The sequence below is a fragment of the Poecilia reticulata genome, chromosome 8 (genome assembly GCF_904066995.2).
Source record: "Poecilia reticulata chromosome 8, P_reticulata-male-v2, whole genome shotgun sequence".
Taxonomy (NCBI): Eukaryota; Metazoa; Chordata; class Actinopteri; order Cyprinodontiformes; family Poeciliidae; genus Poecilia; species Poecilia reticulata.
Genome location: NC_088837.1, coordinates 18,448,835 through 18,469,035, shown reverse-complemented (window position 1 = coordinate 18,469,035; position 20,201 = coordinate 18,448,835). Strand labels below are relative to the sequence as shown.

Below are 20,201 nucleotides of genomic sequence, written 5' to 3'. Positions count from 1 at the left end.
CCCACTAAATCTTTTAGGGTTACGAGGGTTAGTACCCGACCGTATACCCGCCTACTTTCACCCCTGTATACAGGTAACAAGTTCAAACAGGTGCAATTACTACAGGTAATGAGTGGAGGACAGGAAGGCTTCTTAAAGATCGACCAACAACTTTGTGAAGGTCGGAGTTCTTTTTAAATTGGCTGGTGATCAAATTCTTATTTCATGCATAAAAATTCTAATCAGTTCTTTAAAAATCATACTTAGAGGATATTGATCAGATGTGTGATGTATAGTAGTTTCAGTGATTCCCCAAAGTCCATTCAAATAAAAAATATTGAAACCTAAAGCAATTTCAAGTCATTCCCCGACAGTATTTTTTATTCACTTTTTGAGCCAGAAATATCTTGCGTAAAACTTTCTGAATTCATTTTCATTTAAGTTCTCAAGAATTTGAGGCAGATTTTGTTGAAGGAATGTTTTAATAATTCAGATAATAATAATAAAAAAATCTTACCCAGGTTCAAAAGAAGTCTATAGCACGTTTCATTTCTAACACAGCTCTCACTTTTCTTCATTCCACACTGATGAACAACAGCAATGTGATCTCCAAATCCTCTATGCCAATATAATAAAACAATACTTCCCAATTGTGATTTATTTTTTTTCAACCAGAAAGTTAAAGATGTTCAATTATTATTATTCTCTTCTCTGAGAAAAGCTAAGCTCAGACATGCTTGCATCTGCACATCCTCGCTCCTGCACCTCTATGCTGCGTCACGAGGAAAAGTCTGAAATAACAACCCAGTTCACAAATTCAAATTTTGAGTGTTGCTGAGTGTTGATATCTCAGATTACAGAGTATCTGCAACAATGACACAATAAGCCATATTTTTATGGGCTTATGCATCTTGCACAAACACTTTGGGTTTTAAACCGCATGCTGTGGGGACTGCTGGACTCCACGATGAACTTCATGCCAGTAAAGTACATTTAGTGACACGAGAGACAAACACTGATAGCAAAGTGTAATCTCAATAAAATGTAAATACACTGAGACTGCTGCTGTCTTCAGCAATAATGTTAACTAATGAACAAAATACTACAAAAACACGAGTAGCTAGTTTGCTTGACAAAAGCGCCACCTGGTGGGGGAAAATAGTATAGTTACAAAATCGTTATAAAAAGAAGTCCAAACACTCAACATTTTAATGAGAAGTTTAATTTTGTACTTGCATGAAAGTATGTACACATTTGTCCGTTTGGACGAAACAAATATAAAAGTGCACATGATAGAAAAAAACAAAATAAAAAAATAAATTAACTTAAATTCAAAAGACTTATGAGTTCAAAACAGCTAAATGACCAAACAGTTTAACAAAAAAAAAAAAAAAATGCACAGGCATATTGTGGAATAGAGGCTGTAATGTATAACAAGAATCAGAAAATGCAGCTGTCGATCTGATAAAAAGGAATAAACTATTCTCAAACTTAAAAAGTAAACATTTGCAACATATTTAATTTTACAAAACAGCTTGTGGATTATATAAAAGTAAAAAACAAAAAACAAAAGAGACATTCTGTGTATCCAGAATGATTTTCTAGCTTAAAAAAAAATGACACTCAAGACATTTCATTACACAGCTTTCTAAATTCTGCATCATCCAAAGATACATAACCATTACATGTGACTGCTTAAGGCTAGCGATTAGTTTTAGTACATTTGTAGTGCTTACATTTGAAAAATGCCTCAAAAACCCACTTTAAAGCACTGCAAGCCTTTTAAACTTCGAAGCTCTACTTGGGGGAATATATTTGAAGTGCCACAGAACCTGCAGAAATGAAGTGTGTAACTCAAACGTAAAAAATGCAGCTACTTTAGTTTCCAGGTTCAATGCGGCTTCAGTTTAGCAGCAAAATGCATATTGGAATATGTAACGTGCTATTTTATCTCAACAGAGGGAGATGTTTGCTCCTGCAGCGCGGCTGGCTAAATATGCAATTAACAAAAGTTCACAAGCCGTGAAAAAGACAAAAACAAAGGAGTCATCTGTAAAACTGGCTTTTTAAAAATGTGAATCAATAATAAAAAATAAAATCAGCACGACTGAAATGACTGTCTGATAAACATGAAACTGAAAAAAATTCATGTACTGTATTACAAAACTAAATTTACTATCTCTATTTATTGCATGTAGCTACGCTAATATTTTTTTTTACTTTATATATATTGAAGACTGACCACACCTTGGATGCAGCTGAGAAAATGGCAACAGGGGTTCACACGGTCTTTTCCCCCCACTGAAGTAAACTAATGAAAGGCTTTCACAATATACAGTCATAGATAATGAGTCGACATAGTATCCACATATAGATTTTCGCATCCATAGTATTATCTCTGCTGGTGTACAACGGTAAATGTGAAACGACGACGACAAAAAAAAGCCCCACCAGACTAGTGGGAGCACCCATAAAGATTAGAGAAAGTCAACACGGAGGAAATTAAGATGACTCGAAACACTTTACAGCAAAAATGAAATATTCTGTGTTGTATAATTCGGAAATATCGTAAAAGGTGTGCAAATAAAGCAATGGGATATACCAGCCATGCATTGCAATCTATGTTACACAGCTGCAGACTCTTGCATAGTTGATTTAAAATACATGCATTAGTGTTTTCATGCAATACTGCATTCATTAATCATTCTGCTCTGTACAATGACACGTTTACAGGAAGCGGCAAAGGAAAAATGAAAAAAAAAAAAAAAAGAGAGACATGCACTGCAGTGCAGGAGGGTAGACAAAGAAGATTCATGTGAAGATTGTGATTCAGCTTTAATGTTTTCAACTGGAATGAGAACTGGTTAACTCTTTGATTCTACACATTTTTATACTTTTATTTTATCTCAACATCTGGATATTAAAATTATAGCAAGTAAATCCCAAATTGTATTTGTTTGCTTTAGCAAAATCTTTATCTCTCTTGAACATTTGGAAGCAGCTTTGATACGTAAATGTAAAAATCGAAACGTTATTTCGATTTAGCTGAAATATACAAACTAGCCACTGAGTGATATATTTCAGGTGTTTATTTTTGTTACCTAGGTGATTCTGGATTACAGCTCATGGGAACCATAAATTCAGTTTCTCAAAAAAATAAAAATACCACACAGGACCATTAAAATGAGTTTTTACTACAGGTGTGTTGTCTTATTAGGGACAACTGCTTTACAACGGCCGTTGTCAATTTCTATTTCGTGCATAAGCCACAAAAAGTCACTGTCAAGGAAGCTGCCTGTTCGCACAGTGCTTTGTCTCATACCAAAAGAAAGTTGAGTGGAAGAAAAAAAGAGTGGTAGTAAATATGGCAGAATCAAGAAAGGTAACCGTGGCTTTGTGAGGACTGTGAATCAAAAGGTCATTGACTTGTTGTGGGGAGAATCACAAAGTGTGGCGTGCAGATAGCACCGGAGCATAAATACCCATCGCACACATCTGTATCCAGAAAATTTGAAAATGAAGGTCTCAGATTGCAGCAAAAGAGTGCAGTATCTTAATGAGAAACTGAATTTTGACTTTATTAGCTGTAAGCCTTAGTCAATAGAATCAATGCTTCCTTTTAAACTGAATTAGAGAAATAATTGTAATCTTTCAGTAGCGTTCCAATTCACTAAGTTGCATCTCAGCTGAAAACCTGCCCAATTTCCAAAGAATTAGCTGCCTGACGTTTAATATTAAACTATAAGTGCTAACCAGTCAGATCTCTATGTATTTAGCATGTTTAAAGAAACTGTCAGAAATGTAGTGGTGATAAAAACAGATGGGGAAACAGTGGAACATACCACCACCTGTCTTTATAGGGTCCCAAAAACTCTAGAATGTTTTAGGAAGATGATGTACCCAAAAGAGATGATTTATATTTACATATTCTTAATAAAGTATTAACATTTTATGTTTGTTTTTTGTTTTTTTATCAGATTGTCTTAACAGCGACCTCCAACCCTAATAGAAAATATAAAAAAGCTTTGTAAGTAAAAGGGCATCACACTGCTTTGCGGCTACATGAACTTGGACATGGAAACACAAACACGAAGGATGGAATGAGCCATTTCTGAAATGTATACCAACAGTTAGACTTTACAGAAAGACAAAGCAAAATGAATAATAATAAAAAAAGTCTCTTCTGATTCGAGTGCCATGCACATGTTCCTGATAGATTAGGTAAATAGAGCAGCTACAGCAACGCCACATTATCTAAACATGCTGCCTTTTATTTTTACGGTCTGTGACAGAAATGAGCTATTGTAGCAGGCATCAACCGAGGATGATGTCATATCCAAATGTGGGACTGTAACATAAAAACATAATTAAAAATATTTGTTGTGTTTCATTGGTAAGTGTGTCTAGTTTTTAGATTCAGGCCTATTTCCTTTGTTTTATGAAACATTATTACTGATAGATCCTGCCTATCAAGTGAACAATATATTTGATTCAATAATTTTATTTGCCAGTTTAGATGGAGAATTATACACTTTCCAACCTGATGTTGGTGCATCGCTTAACAGTTCTTTTTAAACTTAAGATTGTCAAATAACTATTCAGGGTTAGAGAGACTTTTGATAGACCTACATAGTCATTTTGACAGACACATTCCATACAGACCTTTTAAATAAGGCAGTCAGGTTCAATAAGGTGGCATTTTCTCAAACAACCCGAGAACCATTGTAAACTTGACAAATGCTACGGAAACAGATTCCTGCATATCTAAAGTAAAAAAAATAAAAAACTATTTGAGATTTAACTTCTGATCCTGTACAGACATTTAAATCTTTGAAAACAAAGTCTCTGCTGGTTTCTGATGTGTGAGTATTGCCAGTCGAGGTGGCACAGCCTTACAATGACAAAGCTGCAGTTACAGTCTAAAACAAGCCTGACGCCAGGCTCCTGACTTGCACATTACTTTCCTTCTATTGTTTATAAAGTAAAACCGTCACGCAATGTCTGGTAGATCGGATCAGAAAGTTCAGCATTCATGTCCACACACTGACAACTACTCCCAGACAACATCTGCTGAGTTATTTAGCTAAGTAAATGGCTCATTACCAATAACGTGATTCAGTCTTCAGAAGACAAAATGTTGTCAAATATAGTATCTTGAATGAGGTACCAAAGGTTATGATACAAACACCAACAACTCTGTAACTCGTTAAAATTGTGGTTACAGTTCTTAACGTCATTATTTAAAAGAAGAAAACCTGTCAGTGCTACTGAAGCAGTGGTCTGTTACAGCACCAGGTGTATTAAATGAGATATTTCTTATGGTACGGTGACCCTTGCAACATTGAGATGAATGTACCCTTTTACCATTTTAAGTCTAAGGCTGCTTACTCTACTTTACCATACACCCTATACTATTTAACCAACTATTATATAATAATTTTTCCTATGTTTTTATCTATACAAAGTGCTATTGAACAACATTCCTATAGGTGACACTTACAGTAAAAGACTATTTTGCCAAAAGGCAACATTTTGTTCCATGTGCAGCATTAAAAGGCGCTTAAGATCATTTCTTATCTTGCTCATAGAGGGGGGAAAACAGATACAATTTATGTTATGTCTACAGTTTTATAGATTATATCGATATATATTTATAAACTTTAATTTTTAAAGGGCTTTTCTTTCAAAACATCCAATTTTTTTTTTTTACATCAGAACCTAAATACATTTTTACTTAAAAGAAAACTTTTATCAAAACAGTACTCTATAAAAACAAACTAAAGTTTCAAACTTTTGCAAAACCTCTTTGATAGAGCAATTTTTAATATTTTCGGTTTTGGTCTAGAGCCATCATTCACTTAATTTTTTTTTTTTTTAATATTCAAAATAAAGACTCATTTGTTGTTGCTCCTATGCATCAATGCCAAACACTTTCAAGAATGTTAGTGAATCTTTACAAGTAAATATGGCATGCATTTTCCTCCACTGCTTTCAATGTAAAAACTTAAGATTTATATTAATAAATGTGTAGACAACATGAAGAGAGGTGAGAAAGGCAAGAGGCTCAAAGCAATTTGCCAAAAATAAAATTTTTAAAGAATTATTTCAGAATGAAACTTAAAACGTGTTTTCCAAACTATGAAATAACTGGGAGTTGGTACCAGAGGCTAATTTTGATGTCATGGTTTTGTTTTCTTTGCCACTGACTTTTGAATATTTACAGAAGACATTCGAAAGGCTGGAAAAATACTGTTAGCATGTCAGGCAAGTGCCATAAACTCTTATATGCAGATGACAGAATGTTTTTACTTTAATAAAAAACAAAAAAGAAATATCTTAAACAGGGAAATTTCAAAACCAACGACTTTAGGGCTGATGTACAAAACCATAACAACAAAAAGTGTGTCTCAAATACATCTGATGCTAACTGAAACTTAGGCACAACGTAAATAGCTGCATTGTTCTATTTCTCATTACTACCACCGATGTATCACTGAGGCCTCTGTGTTGTTCGTGCAGGAGATTGCATGCTTGATGACAGCTTTCGAGAAGATGCCATCTTTTCTAGAGGTTTCTTCCCATCTGTACGAGACTTGCTACTTACATCGGATGAGGAAGACTTAGACTTTCCTAGTAGAGTACGACTAAGAGAGCTGGGGGGCTTGGAAGACGCCTGCTTGTCTGAGTTTGACTCGCCTCCCAGAGTTTCTTTAGAGGTTTTCGAGGACCCTGCGTCTCCAACCTTTTGATCGTCACCATCTACCTCCTTAGCTTGTCCGTTCTGCTTGCATGTCCTCTCCGAAGCCTTTTTGGTAAGCAATGCGCTTTTTCCTAAATCGGCCGACCGGCGACTTTCTCTTTGTCGGAGGGCACTCTTGAAGAAAGACAAGCCTTTTTCCTCTGATTTGCTACTCCGCTGTAGGTCTCTGGTGGATACACTTGGTGAGCGCAGGCTAGTGACTGAAGAACTGCTGCTGGAACTCCTTACAGACCTCCTCTCAAGCCGACTACTGTCCCCATTCTTGGGAATTGAACTACGGGACACACAACTGCTCCGATGGCTGTCAACGAGGGGGCTGGTGTGCATAGAATCTCTGCTGAAACTCCTTTCCATCAGTCGTTTCCGGCAGCTCGTCGAGCCTTTCTCAGTAATGCTCGAGTTCTTCTTCGCAGTTGGAGAGGGAGAAGCTGAAGACTGAGGTGTGGAGCGGAGGGAAGGTTTACGTTGTGGAGTCGCCTCGGGAGTTTTATTCGATTCCTTCGTTTTAGAGGGAGTTCCACTGGGTGTCAAGGTGCTTTTCTTCGTGTTTGCAGTCTTCTCCTTCGTGCTGCTCAGCTTCTTGCCTTTTGCCGGGGAACTGGAAGACGCGTCGGAGGCTGGGTTCTTATTGATTGAGCACAGACGTTTTTTGGAGGTCTTCTCCAACTCTGTTTTGCTGGAGCTCTTGATAGAGCCTGTGCTCTCGGACTTCAGGGTGAATCCTCCAATGCTACTTTTTCTTTTTTGCTCTTTGGAGGGGGTTGCTTGAGCGGGTTGTATGTTTTGGTCTATAGCTGTGATCTCATTGTTGTTGTCAGTTGTGTCGTTTTTGTTGCTCTTCTTTTCCACTGGGGTGGGAGCCCTGCAGTACATCATGTCTAGGAACCTTTTATTGCCGTCTTCACCGAAGTTGCTTTCCATCATAGACAACGGAGTCCTGCTGCCAAAGTACCGTTCATGTCGACTGTAGCTGCCAAAACAGGACGTGGATACCTTATCGTCGCCTGCCTCTCCTATCCTCTCCAGAGGAGGAGAACACCGAGAGTCCAAGGAGAAGCGTGAGGGTGAGTTGGATCTCATCTGGAGCTTGGCAGAGAGAGACCAAGACGGCTTCATTCCACTGTCGCTGAAGGCCAAAGGGCTGGCAATAGATGACCTTGAGGACAAGCTCTGTCGCTGAATGCTTCTCACAAATGGGCGGACTGAAAATCCTCCTAAAAACAGCAAAGGTTTTAAAGATTATTTTATTGTTAAGCGAAAAAGATTTTTGTTTTTTCTTAAACTAAATGAGCAAACATCGAACTGGGGTGGGCGATATGGACTTAGAATTTTATCACAATATTTTGTGGCACTATTGTGATAATAAAAATGATTATGAAAAACTATGTATTATGTCTTTATTAAGTAACTGTATGGTTCAGCAATCATAGTGTCACAAACACAAATACTATTCTTGAAAAATGTTCATGTTTTAAATTGGCTTCTTCAATGGAAAATGTAATTTACATCAATAAACTATGCAAAGTAACTACGTTTAATCTAATTTTCAAATGTACTGATTGTTGTGGAACAGTGGAGAAAATAATAAAAATAACATTCCTGGTAATATCAGTATTGGATTTTTCTTATATCATTAAAGGAAATTTATCAAGACAACAATAAATCAAATTTTTTATCACGATAAGAAATGTTCATAAGTGATAAACAATACAGTAAATGCCCACTTCTAATATCAGAATAATATGGGGTTTACAAAAGTAGGACATGATAATAATATATATTGTATTAAATTGAGGCGATCTAGTAACAACGGACACAAAAACAAGTTTCGCAACTCATAAAACTTGTGGTTGACAACTGAATCAATAAACTGACATGGACATAAATCATAACAGACAGTTATTTATCATATATATTGCAGAGCAGCACAGAATGACTGAATGTGTTACTATCAACTATGTAGAAACGTCCAAGTAATATTTCATTGGAACATTTTTTGGGGGGTGGGTGGGATTGGTAGCAGCTTGATTACAATAAAAAATAATAATAGTTCTTATTTAGCCTGATTTCATTTCTGGTTGTAGGCTTTTTTAGCTTTGTGAGTCACTCAAAATTAATATGGGAAAATACAGTCAGATGAATGTGGTTGAAATGACCACTTCCCATGCAATTTCAAACACTTTAAATGAAGGTCTATCCTCACCATCATCCTCATTGCGTTCTGCAGGAAACTCCACTGACTCAGCCAGTGAAGCAAGCGAGGTACGTCTGGATGAAGCTCCAGAGGCCAAACTGGCAGGCCTGCTTCCAGGTAACCTATTGATCCAGTGGTCGCACAGTGATGAGCTAGTGGAGCCTGTGTGACAGACGAGGGGGGGATTCAGATCAAAACTTAAGTTCCAGCACAAAGAGAGATCTCAGGTAATTTTGTCAAAACATGATCATTGGGTTAAGTCTGCATGCAAACAGTATATAAAGGATGCTGACCAGCAACAGAGCTGTTGGCAGACCAAGAGGGAATTGTGGTTCTTCTCTGATAAAACAGTATGTAGGCCGTTTGCTGACACACAGCATCGTCAGAAATTGGTGTCACCTCACTGTCGTCGAAGCAGTACCACTGACCATCAACAGAGTTTTTGCAGTAAGCTGAGTACACAGAGCAAGAATAAAACGGGTTCAAATTAACAATCAAACCCGTTCATTTGGATCTTGAAATATGAACATTGTTTAAAATCGCTTCAACTAAGTGCATCACCAGTGTAGTGTCCTCCATGCATATTGCCATGATGGTTGCAAACAGCATACAGGTCATAAAGGTAGTCATCGGGGTTCCTCCCAAGGCCGTAGGACCGTCTCCATGGCGACCAGTGAGACGGTAAACTCCAGCTGCTCTGGCTTCTCTTGACCACATGCGGTGCCATGTCCATCCCCATCAGTGGGAACCTCACCATGTTCTGCATCTTCACCCTCCGGTCTCCTTCCTGAATTCAGAAACCGATGGAGATCCAGAAGCAAGTTAGATTGAAATGTTTTTTTTCTTTCAGAAATCTATTTTAAAAAGTGTGACTAGGCCTGTCACAATAACAAATTTTGCTGGACGATTAATTGTCTAAAAAAATTATTGCGATAAACGATAATATTGTTTCAAGATCTTTTGACACTGATTAATGAATATGACTAATAATACATGCGATTTCCTGATAAATACACTTTATTTTCAAAAGAACACATAACACTGGAACTGATAAACTAAATAAACAAAACAACCAAAAACAAAAATAAAATGGATTCTCAGTCTCCTTTAACAAAAAACGTACTTGAATAAAAACTAAACAACATAAAGCCAAAGTGGAAATAAATATTGCATTCAAACAAAAGAGTGCAGATTATGAAGTCTGTATGTGCCTGTCAGTAATCACTAGATTTAAATAAAGAAGATGGGCACATCCGACTACCTAATGCAATAATTCATACTAGATGATTTTTTGCCCCTATTTTCTCCTTATGACAATCTTAGATCGTTGGCTGATCTAAGATTGGACCCGAAGTCCAGCAAACATTGGAGATGATATGTAGAAACAACATTAATATTTATTCAACATTTCGTGCAAAGAATATAGAAATGACAAGGGGAGGAACTGGAGCCAAATTGCTACCGCAGTTGATAAACCCGGTAAGTTTTCAGCTGTTCTTCGTTAACGTGACATAAATAGGTTATAATGATTTTCATGCACTCAGGACTTTACGCTGACTCTAGCCACATGCATCACAGGTAGATTCTAGTAAAGCATTGATTAATGCCTGATTTTAAAATTAGTTAACTGGACTTGTAGCCATTATTTTGTGCCCAGGTGGCTGGACACCACATGGCAAGACGAACCCGATCGAACCGTTATACCTGGGATTTCTGTCGGCTAAGGTGTGGTCTCTCGGGTTTCGAAAATGGGCCGACAGTCGGCCGACAACTCGTGTAATGTGAGCTGGACACTAAGGAAATGAGGAAGGGTCGGTCAGTGGAGAGCACCGGAGCTGAGCCTTTTTTCATTCAGTGTCATCAAGAGAAAGAAAAAAGGCCGGAAGAGACGATAAAGCCGATAATTAAAATGAGGTCCATAGGTTTAATTTATTGTGCGATTAATTAATTTATCGTTTATTGCGACAGGCCTAAGTGTGACTTGTGTAATATAGGGATTAATTAAACACAGTGACATATTTCAAATATTTATTTCTGTTAAATTTTCTTTTAATAACCACTGATATGCATCAACAACCAACTTCCACAGCGATGACCTTTCGTGGCTTATGCTCCTCTAAACAGAGGGTATCAATGACTGAAAACTACTGACAAATCAGCAGCCTTATCTACGCCTGAGAAGACAACAGAAAACCTTTAGATAAAACAAATCCTTTAACATAGATTTTTTTTTTTTACAAAATTTTCTGGGACACTCAATTATTAGTTTGATATAACCCTGCAAGCCATCGAGATAACCATGAATAAATGTAATTAATTACTGAAATAAATTAGATTTTTAAATAATTTTCAAATTTATTAGAATGCGATTATATGCTTGAAAGACTGTTTTAAGTTTATTTAGTAATCGCTTAAGCTCAAATACCTGTCGAAATCTCTTGAGATGCAGTATAAGCACATCCGGCAGCGTCCACAAGCTGAGCTTTATCCGGCCCTGCTGCAGCTGCTTGCAGTGGGGACAGCGCCAGGCATCGTCTGGAGCCAGCTAAAACACACACACACACACACACACGCAGGCACGCAGTCCAAAATGAAGAACAAGTTTCAACCACACTGCTTTTAAAATAAGCTCCACACAGGATGAGGCCCACGTTTCCACCCTTTTCTCTACTTTCCACCAGAGCAGTTGGAGGCAAGTTAAACCACAATGGAGGCATTTGACGAAGCTTAGGATTTTTAGTCTATCTGAAACATAGCATTAGCAGTTACATGCCGTTGAACTGTGAGAACAGAATAGCTTTTGGATGTTTGGAGAAATTTTTAAACAAAAAACAAAAAGAAAAGTAGGGATGTTTTTTTTTTTTTTTCAAACTGCTATTGCCAAGGCAAATTTAGGTTGTATTCTTTTCATGGGAAACTACTGAGTGAAAGCATTTTTGTCTGCTGGTTTGTACCTGCTCCTCTTTAGTGTAGAGCTGAAAGCACTGAGCGAGGGTGCAGGCCTGGGGCTGATGATGCTGCTGCCTGTGCAGATAGACGCTCTCTGCATCTGGAATGTACTCCTCCTCAGTGTGGCCGAACAGACTGCAGAAAACAGGAGACGTATAATCAAAATGATCACAGGTATTTCTTCAAATACCTTCTGTTTTAGTTGATATTATTATGAGAGTGTATTTTGATACTTTATTGCAGGTTAACACCAGTAACTGTGGCAGTAATCAGTTCAAGTTTATCACTTCCTCAAAATGACCAGATAAAAACAACTCAGAGGACTCTTCTAGAACAAAATTTAACGACTGCCCACAAAAGAATCCTGATTCAGAGAAATGTAAAAGACTGAGTCGGACAAGAAGAGGCATGTGCACTGATGATCCAGGATAGTTTGGCTGGCATGACATAAAAAAGCTGATTCATCTGATTGGGTAGGAGGACTTCATCGCTGGTGTTTAGTTAAAAGAAAGCTTTTCCAACTGCAGAGCATCAGTTCAAAGAAAAATCTGGTCTATTTTTTCAAAATCAGACAATTGTGAAAGGCAGTACCAAAGTAGAAACTTTCAAGAGCTCAAAAGAGACTGAGTCTGGTTTGAGGTTCTTTAGAAAGCAAAAACATTGTCAGAAATTTTGATCAAAGTTGTCAGATTAGGTCTCCGTGACTTTTATAAATTGTTGTTGACCTGCAAAATCTTCTGCACTACAAAAGATGTTATTCGATTTAAATAATACAATTGTTTTAACATTTTTAATAGTGCATTACAGAATCTCTCTTTTTATGGCATCTAGTAGTGAGCATTAACTTTGTTAATTCAACTGTGTTTTAACTCACTAGTCCTTGGTTTCCTTGTCCCACTCGACCACAATCTTCACATGTGGAGGTCCCCCTTGTCCACAGGACTTGTACGCTCTGCAATAAAAAAGAAAAAAAGTCAGTGGCATTTTTTTTACAATTCAGACTCCCATTTCACACATTTTGTTCTCTGACTCGTTCCTGTACACAACCATTTTGTGCTTAAGTCCTTAAACTATGTCGCTTTATTTTTAGTTGTCCTTTAGCTTTTTCATTGATTAGAAATAAATTGCTGTAAAAGTGTCAAATCAGAACTTTAAACTTATTCAATTGTAAAAACTGAATTTCTACAGATACATACTACTAATAAAATATTATTAATATTTTTGTTATGTGAAGCCAGTATCAAGAACTGTTAGAACCAAATGTCCTTTCATTCATTACATGTCACTTAAAGATCAAACGGTGTAACAGCAATACATAAAGGATTACGACACAAGAGTGACGCACTTCACTGGTTCATTAAGTAATGAACCAGTTAAGTAACCAGTTAAGTAATGAACCAGTGAACAAAATAAGCTAAACTAGAATCTCAACACTCAAATTCCTGCTTCAACATAACTTACCCCAAAAGCAATAAAACTAAAGGAGAACATGAGTAGAAGCAAATCTAGAGAAGACTGGTGTATTCTATACATCTCAATTTTCATATTTGCTATAATTGTTTTTTGGAATTCGTATTTCTATGACCGAAGGAACTATAAGAAGATGCATCCTGGAGAATCCAAATCAGGCTTAATTTATATGTGAAAATAACATGACATTAACTACACGAACTGACCTTTCAACCGTTGGGTGACACAGTGGTCTCTCATCTTGAGGAAGGAGGTAGGTAATACCAACTACGCCAACCACCCGAAGACTGAAAGGTCCAACCTAAACAATAAAGTAATCTTTATATTGCTCTTTGTGATCTCACTGCTGGTAAAAAACGAGTCAATTCACAGACAAAATATTTCAATTAGATTACACCCAATGTAACAGGCAGAAATGTAAAATCTCCCTACCTGGATGTAGACCCCAGGCCTCAAAAGATGTCGCATTTTCTCCAGGATCTCTTTTTGTAGAGCATCCCAAGTCACAGTGCGCTCCATGTACAGTACAAAAGGCAGGCCAAATCTAATAAAACACATTATAAAGCTGTCATTAACTGGGAAGACACTTCACCAAAATTACAAGCGCTGACATATTTCATAGCAGTACCTTTTTGCCTGGTGGCCAGTGCACGCTCTGTTACACACCAGGAGAATAACCTTTTCTGGCCCTACGTTTTTATTTGGAGATCCAGTTACAGGAGTCACTGCCCCCTGCATGAAGGATGGAGTCCTGCTGATTTCTGTCCCGTACTTTAAATTGTTGTGATTTAAATTTGCCAGAAGGCTTCCTGTGACAAAAAAAAAGGCACACTGATGTTTCTGTGTCTGCATCGTTTATTATAAGGAGAAAAAAAAAATAGTATCGAACCATTTTTGAAAATTGTTTCCAGCTTACCTCTTTTTGTGCGTAGGTTTTCTAATTTGAAGGTCTCTGGTGTCTCAAAGGCAAAGATGGAATCGCTCTCTTGGATGATGTCAAGATCGTCGTCATCGTCGCAAAACGAGCGGTGGAAGCCATCGTAATACATTTCAGTCAGAACAAACTGGGAAAGGAAAAAGGGAAAGCCGAAATAATGCTTCTGCTGACAGCTACCTTCAATTTCAACGCTCGCTTCAGGGAAAACTAGCTCAATTTACAAATTACTATCTGACTGGAAGGTGGAATAAGTTCGACAAACACTGACTGAGCCGACACCTTGTGCCTGTAACACAGCCTTTCACTGTCAGACCCTGAACAGAGACAGGAATAGCACCTGGTCCATTGGGATCTTGGTTTCACGTGACACGGCGTCTCTGAGGCGATAGACAGTACTTTTGAGAGGAACAGCAACTCCGATCCTCATGCAGTGAGAGTACTTCCCCTGGTAGACCACAGTCACATACAAGGGCCTGATGAAAGAAAAAAGAAAGTTAAAAATATTGTTTAATGTATATTGATTTGCAAATGACCAGTTCTTTTAAGCCAGCTGATAAGTAAAAAAAAAAAAAAACTTTGACACATCGGTAAATTTAAAATGAAGTATCACAGAGTGACTGATATTCTGACTCAATAAATTAGTAGTTTGTCCTTTACTGATGCAGAAACCACATCGTTTCTGAGTTATTCCAACAAAAATAATCAAAGTTTGCATTAATAACTGCACATTCAAGAGAAGACGTTTGATACGCTCAACAGTAATGTCCAGCTTTCATTTCCAGTGAACAAGATTTTTGATCCTTGCAAGGCCAAGCCCTTCAACACATTCTCGTTTTCTCTGTTTTTAAGAAGGTAAAATGTGCTCTCATTTAAACATTTGTCACTTCTTCACTCCTACCAAAGACAAGAATTTGCAATTTGGGACAAGTGGGAAAACCCCCCCACCCCGCAAACTCATCCATCCTGTACTACCAAAGAGAAAAGATGCACTGCTTACAGGTTAAACTTGCTGATCTACAACATAACAACATGCTACAGTAGTTTTTGTTTTTCTTCTTCTCTCTCCTCCCTCTGCGCTCACACGTAATTGTTTTTGTTTAAAAACTGGAGCACATGCTCCTTCTCAACCCGTTTGATGCTCCTGCACCTTTAGCTTGACGGCCCTCCTGTCAAAACAGGTTTCCTTCCTTCCCTCCACCGCCACACACACACACACACGCACGCACACACACACACACACACACGCACACACACACACACACACACACACACACACACGCACGCACACACACACACACACACACTTCCATTATTGTCACACCCTTGTAAGCTTCTCAAAACACATACACCTGCATGCACAAACACTGTGTTTGACCTAACGTCAAAAGTGGCAGTGCTTTAGAGACTGTATGCAGTGTATTTAGGTGTGTGTAGTTTCAAAGAAGAAAACACAGCCACGTTAAGTGGCAATAGTTAGGAACGTGTAGGGACCCGAAAGCAGAGCTCTAGAAACTGGTTCCTCCCTGCTGATCCACAACCAGAGCTTTAAAGAGGAACTCACCGTGTGTGTGGTAGAGGGATTGGTAAGGAGATGCAAAGGAAGGGGTCAAAGGTGTTGCTCTGCTTTTGACAATGCGGGCACGTAAGAGAAGACCTGTAAGGGGGGGGAATAAATCTCTTAATGTGATCAACAGATAGTGTTAGCAGACTCTAAATGAATTAAGCCTACCTGTACTGAGCCTGGAACAGCTCCTGCACAAACGACCCAGCAGAGAGAGGAGGAGAGGGCCCCTCTATGCTTTGGTCATCTTCTTCAATGGGAGGCTAATGAGACGAGATGATTTATTAACCTGACTGGTCATAATTACACTCGTCAGTGAGGTGCATATGATGCCTTGAGATGCAATTTATATTACTAGATTCAAGTGGAAGCACAAGGTCAGGAGAGTCTAATTTGGTCCGACTACAATTTAAGCTAATGAGCAAAATTAAATAAGAAACAATGTGATGTGAAAAAAAATATATAATCTGATGGCTCAGAGATCAAGAGTGAAGTCTCAGATTTCTCACTTAAATTACAGGACGTCCTGCAACTTATTATCCTTCTGATAGCTTCACAATTCACCTTAATAGCAGGCCTGGTGTTTGGGTTGACGGTGTTGAGATCCTCGTGTACTCTGTCCAGCAACCACAGCAGAAACTCTTGAGCATCGTGCTGAGCGTTCCCTTTAAACTGTGTGGCATTTTTTGACACAGCATTCTGCAACAAACGACAAAATCCAACAATACAAAAAACTGACAAAAGCTCCAAAACGTTCAGTTTGCCTATGATTTAGTTCATTTTAGCAGATTAATTCACAACAATTGACATCTTGGGGAACTTGCAATAGAAACAGATAAATGTTTATACAGAAATATATACTCAGATCAATCCAATTATACATACAGACTGAAATTTGACTACATACATCCAAACTTGATTTTAAGACTAAGAATAAATTGATTTTATCTCTGTTATATCTTTCTTCCAACCTTATTTTAGATAAACACAAGGGCTGCACAATATGTTGTAAATATTTCCTCATCTTAAAATTAACATGTGCAATAATATTATAGCAAGTTTCCTGACAAATAAACCCTAAGTGTGTGGAATTAATAATTTGCATGCTGATAATTAGTGCAGCATCAACCAACCAAACAGACACTGGACATTTTCTGCCATCAGCTCTGACCGGTGATCATTTGACGGAATAATAAACTGGATTTTCTTTCTATTATTTATCCAAAGAATAAAGCTGAAAACTGCCACAATTTTCAATAGCATCAACTTTAATTCACATTGTCTAGATGAATACAAATTCCTCAAAGGCTAGAGACATTTTTACTGAATTAAAATGAATAACCCGACCGGGAAAAAAAAATAGAATTTATCTTTAAAGACTGATTATTTTTTCTAAGTAATCAGAATCAACAGATGAGATTCACGAAGAAAATTGGCACACGGTATTGGCCCCCCAAAAACGCCTGATCAGTGCATCTCTACCCAACAATACGTTCTGCCTGTTTGATGAAGCCTCAGTTTAACCGATATTCACATCTAAACCAGTGCCAAGATGCTAAAGGTGACAGAGAATTGGAAACATTGTAACATGAGAAATCAACATTAATGTCCATTCATACTGTGTTGTTTTGGTTCTTACCTTGAAGTCCCTGCTATGCTGAGGTGTGTACTCAAACGTCCATAAAGCCCGCACCAGTCCGGACAGCTGCTCGGTCACTTCTCCTTTGCCCAGAGGACCTTTCTTCTGCAGATGCACGCCGTTTGTTTTGGGCTTATCCTCCTCCAACTCCTCGCCTTTGTAGTGCTCCAAAACGAGGTACTCGGCGAAGAGTTCCGTGTTACTCAGGCACTGCAGGATTGCATTCATGAAGCAGGTATTACCGTGGTTCTTCAGACCTGACACTCCGGGAACTCGATCTCCGGACAGGAACCCACCAAAGTCCCCATCCTCCATGGGGACATCTTTACTCCCAGATTTGAACGCGGAGAATCCTCCATCATCCTTGTCGTCGTCGGTTTGCACTTCAGATCCAAAGTGTGATAAGGCTGTCAGCGTCCGGAGGACTTTGCTCATAAAGCTACCCACGGAGCGCACGGAGCCTCGCCTGAACAGCTTCTTGCTGAAGCTCGACTTCTTGTCCTTGGTCGCGGCTTTGCAGGACATGATTTCCCTTTTGCCTTCTGACAGACGGGCTGTGCTGAACCAGGGTCAGCTCACTGGCTACCTGCTGCTACATCTCAAAACAGCTCTAGTATTGGGACAACTCCGAGTCTGTTAGCTAACCTTAACCGTTGATACACGGGACATTTTGCCTGAGATGTGTCTCCCTAAAACTCGCACAACAGTTAATTACTTTTTTTTTTTTAAATATATAAAACAACTACAAAGGATTGCGATAATTAATAGAATAATATCCAGATATTAGCCCGGTTATTGCGGATTGGTGCAACTTGCGACGGAGTTACCTTGTTTTTGCGGGTTTCTGCCCTGCAGCGATGAATCAGTTATGCTGAAGTATAAAATAACAGCAGCCTTAGCTAATTTAGCCAAGGCTAATGCTAGCTCCAATAACAACACGAACACCTGAAACGGTGACAGTCTGTTTCGGTCGAGATATTTTGGTCCAGTCGGAACGGATATTCCGCCATGGCATGCAGCTAACGACGGTCAAAGTTAGACACCGTGCTGAAACTGAATAACCTCACATTTTAGGTTCATTTGGAGACACATTCGGGCCAGACTGGAAAGGCTTAATTTGCTTCTTCTTCGTGTGAAATGCGTAAATCACGGTTTACAACTGCTGTACAGCACCACGCACTGGACAGGAGGGAGACTTACTGAATTGTTGTTTTGTTTTGTTTTTATGATTCATTTGACATTGTTTACAGCCAGAGCAGAGGTCTATAGCGTACACAGACATTGTGCTGAAGTAACATTAGCACTGCTTCAACATGTTTTAACTGAAGTAAAGGTAAAAACTAGCCGTCACATAAACACACATTTAGCTGTCTTGGTGTCTTGGTGCTTGCAAATCAATTTTCAATTCCCAATCATTAAACAATAAAAATATTAAAATCACCTTCTTCTGTGTTATACTAGATATTGCGCCGAATAACATTGTCACATTCTTGATCCAATATTGCCAATGAAGACAGAAAAAACAGAAATAACTGGTGAATGCTTCTTCAGTTTCTTTGTCTCCCTGAGGGGGGCGCAAGAAGCACGCAAAAACGAAAAGATGGATGAGAGTTTGTTGCACATAAAGGCATGGAATGAAAATGAAATTGTCATTGTTTAAGTTCTTCATTAACAAAGATGGCATGTTCATTTTTCATTACCCTGGTAGTTACATTTATAGTGGCACAATTGTGACTTACGTTACTGTTACAGATAATTATCTAATTGTGTTTCTTGCTTTTTTTTCTTCTTCACAGTAATAGAGAAGTACAATCCTCTCAACTGAACTGAGCTTTTGTCCTGAACTCTACCTATGAGTTGTGTGATATTAACCGAGAAACTTGTGAGGTTGGGCTTTGTAATTTATTTCAGAATTACAGGAATGAAACTAACAGCATAACATAATGACGGCTTGAGACTGAATTTTTCCAATGTTAAATTTGTTTGACACAGCCTGACGTGATCAGCGCTGTTTTGTTCCGAGGTCAACGCTTATGTATTCTGTTGGGGGATTACGCTGGGTACTTGAATTAATTCATGCAAAACTTTGGTTTGAAACTTCTAATAAAAAGTTTGTTTTGTTAAGATGGAGGTAAGCACAAAAAATAGACGTGCACATTCAAGCCTAAAAGAAAAGCCTAAGAATAAATGTGATGAAAAATAAATAAATAAAACAAAATAATCACCTATGAGAAAATATTGATCCAATATAGCTTAATATCTGTCTGAGTGCGGGACTTAAAAAGTCACTTTTCCTTTTGCCCTGGTTATGACCAAATCCTTCACTTGCTATTTGCCGTCAACACTTCAAGTAGTTGAAACCAGCTGGGGAAGTTCTCTAATGATGTGTCCATGGAAACAAGGAACATGGTCACATGTGTCTTATCATCACTCAGCACAGGAAAAGCTCTATACTTTATCTTGGATCTTACAATAATGCCAAGACATTTCAAAGTCAAGCACGAGTCCACATTTGTGTTTCTCCTCCTTGATGTGCTTAACAAAGCCTCTGATAAAAACCTTTTTGGAATCTTTACTTAACACCTCTCTCACATTGATTGATTTGATTTTACACCCCTCCACATACAGGCATTTTGGAAAAGAGAGCAAAAAAATGATTTATTTACCGACCCTCAACAAACCATTCAGTCATAAACAACCTAAATATCAATT

The 20,201-nt window shown here is 38.2% G+C and overlaps 1 protein-coding gene across 1 annotated transcript; it reads right to left on the bottom strand.

Moving 5' to 3' along the window:
• Positions 1–1,181: 1,181 nt before the first annotated feature.
• On the bottom strand, positions 1,182–18,695 carry usp31 (ubiquitin specific peptidase 31). The gene is made up of 16 exons (XM_081610140.1): positions 17,490–18,695; positions 16,415–16,549; positions 16,019–16,113; positions 15,851–15,943; positions 14,627–14,762; positions 14,269–14,416; positions 13,981–14,161; positions 13,785–13,896; positions 13,559–13,653; positions 12,757–12,834; positions 11,888–12,017; positions 11,359–11,478; positions 9,495–9,720; positions 9,227–9,385; positions 8,943–9,095; positions 1,182–7,953 (listed from the first exon to the last, which is right to left on the bottom strand). The coding sequence occupies exons 1-16, from the start codon at positions 18,012–18,014 to the stop codon at positions 6,470–6,472; spliced, it is 3,870 nt and encodes a 1,289-aa protein (XP_081466266.1). The 5' UTR covers positions 18,015–18,695; the 3' UTR covers positions 1,182–6,469.
• Between the last annotated feature and the right edge of the window lie 1,506 nt (positions 18,696–20,201).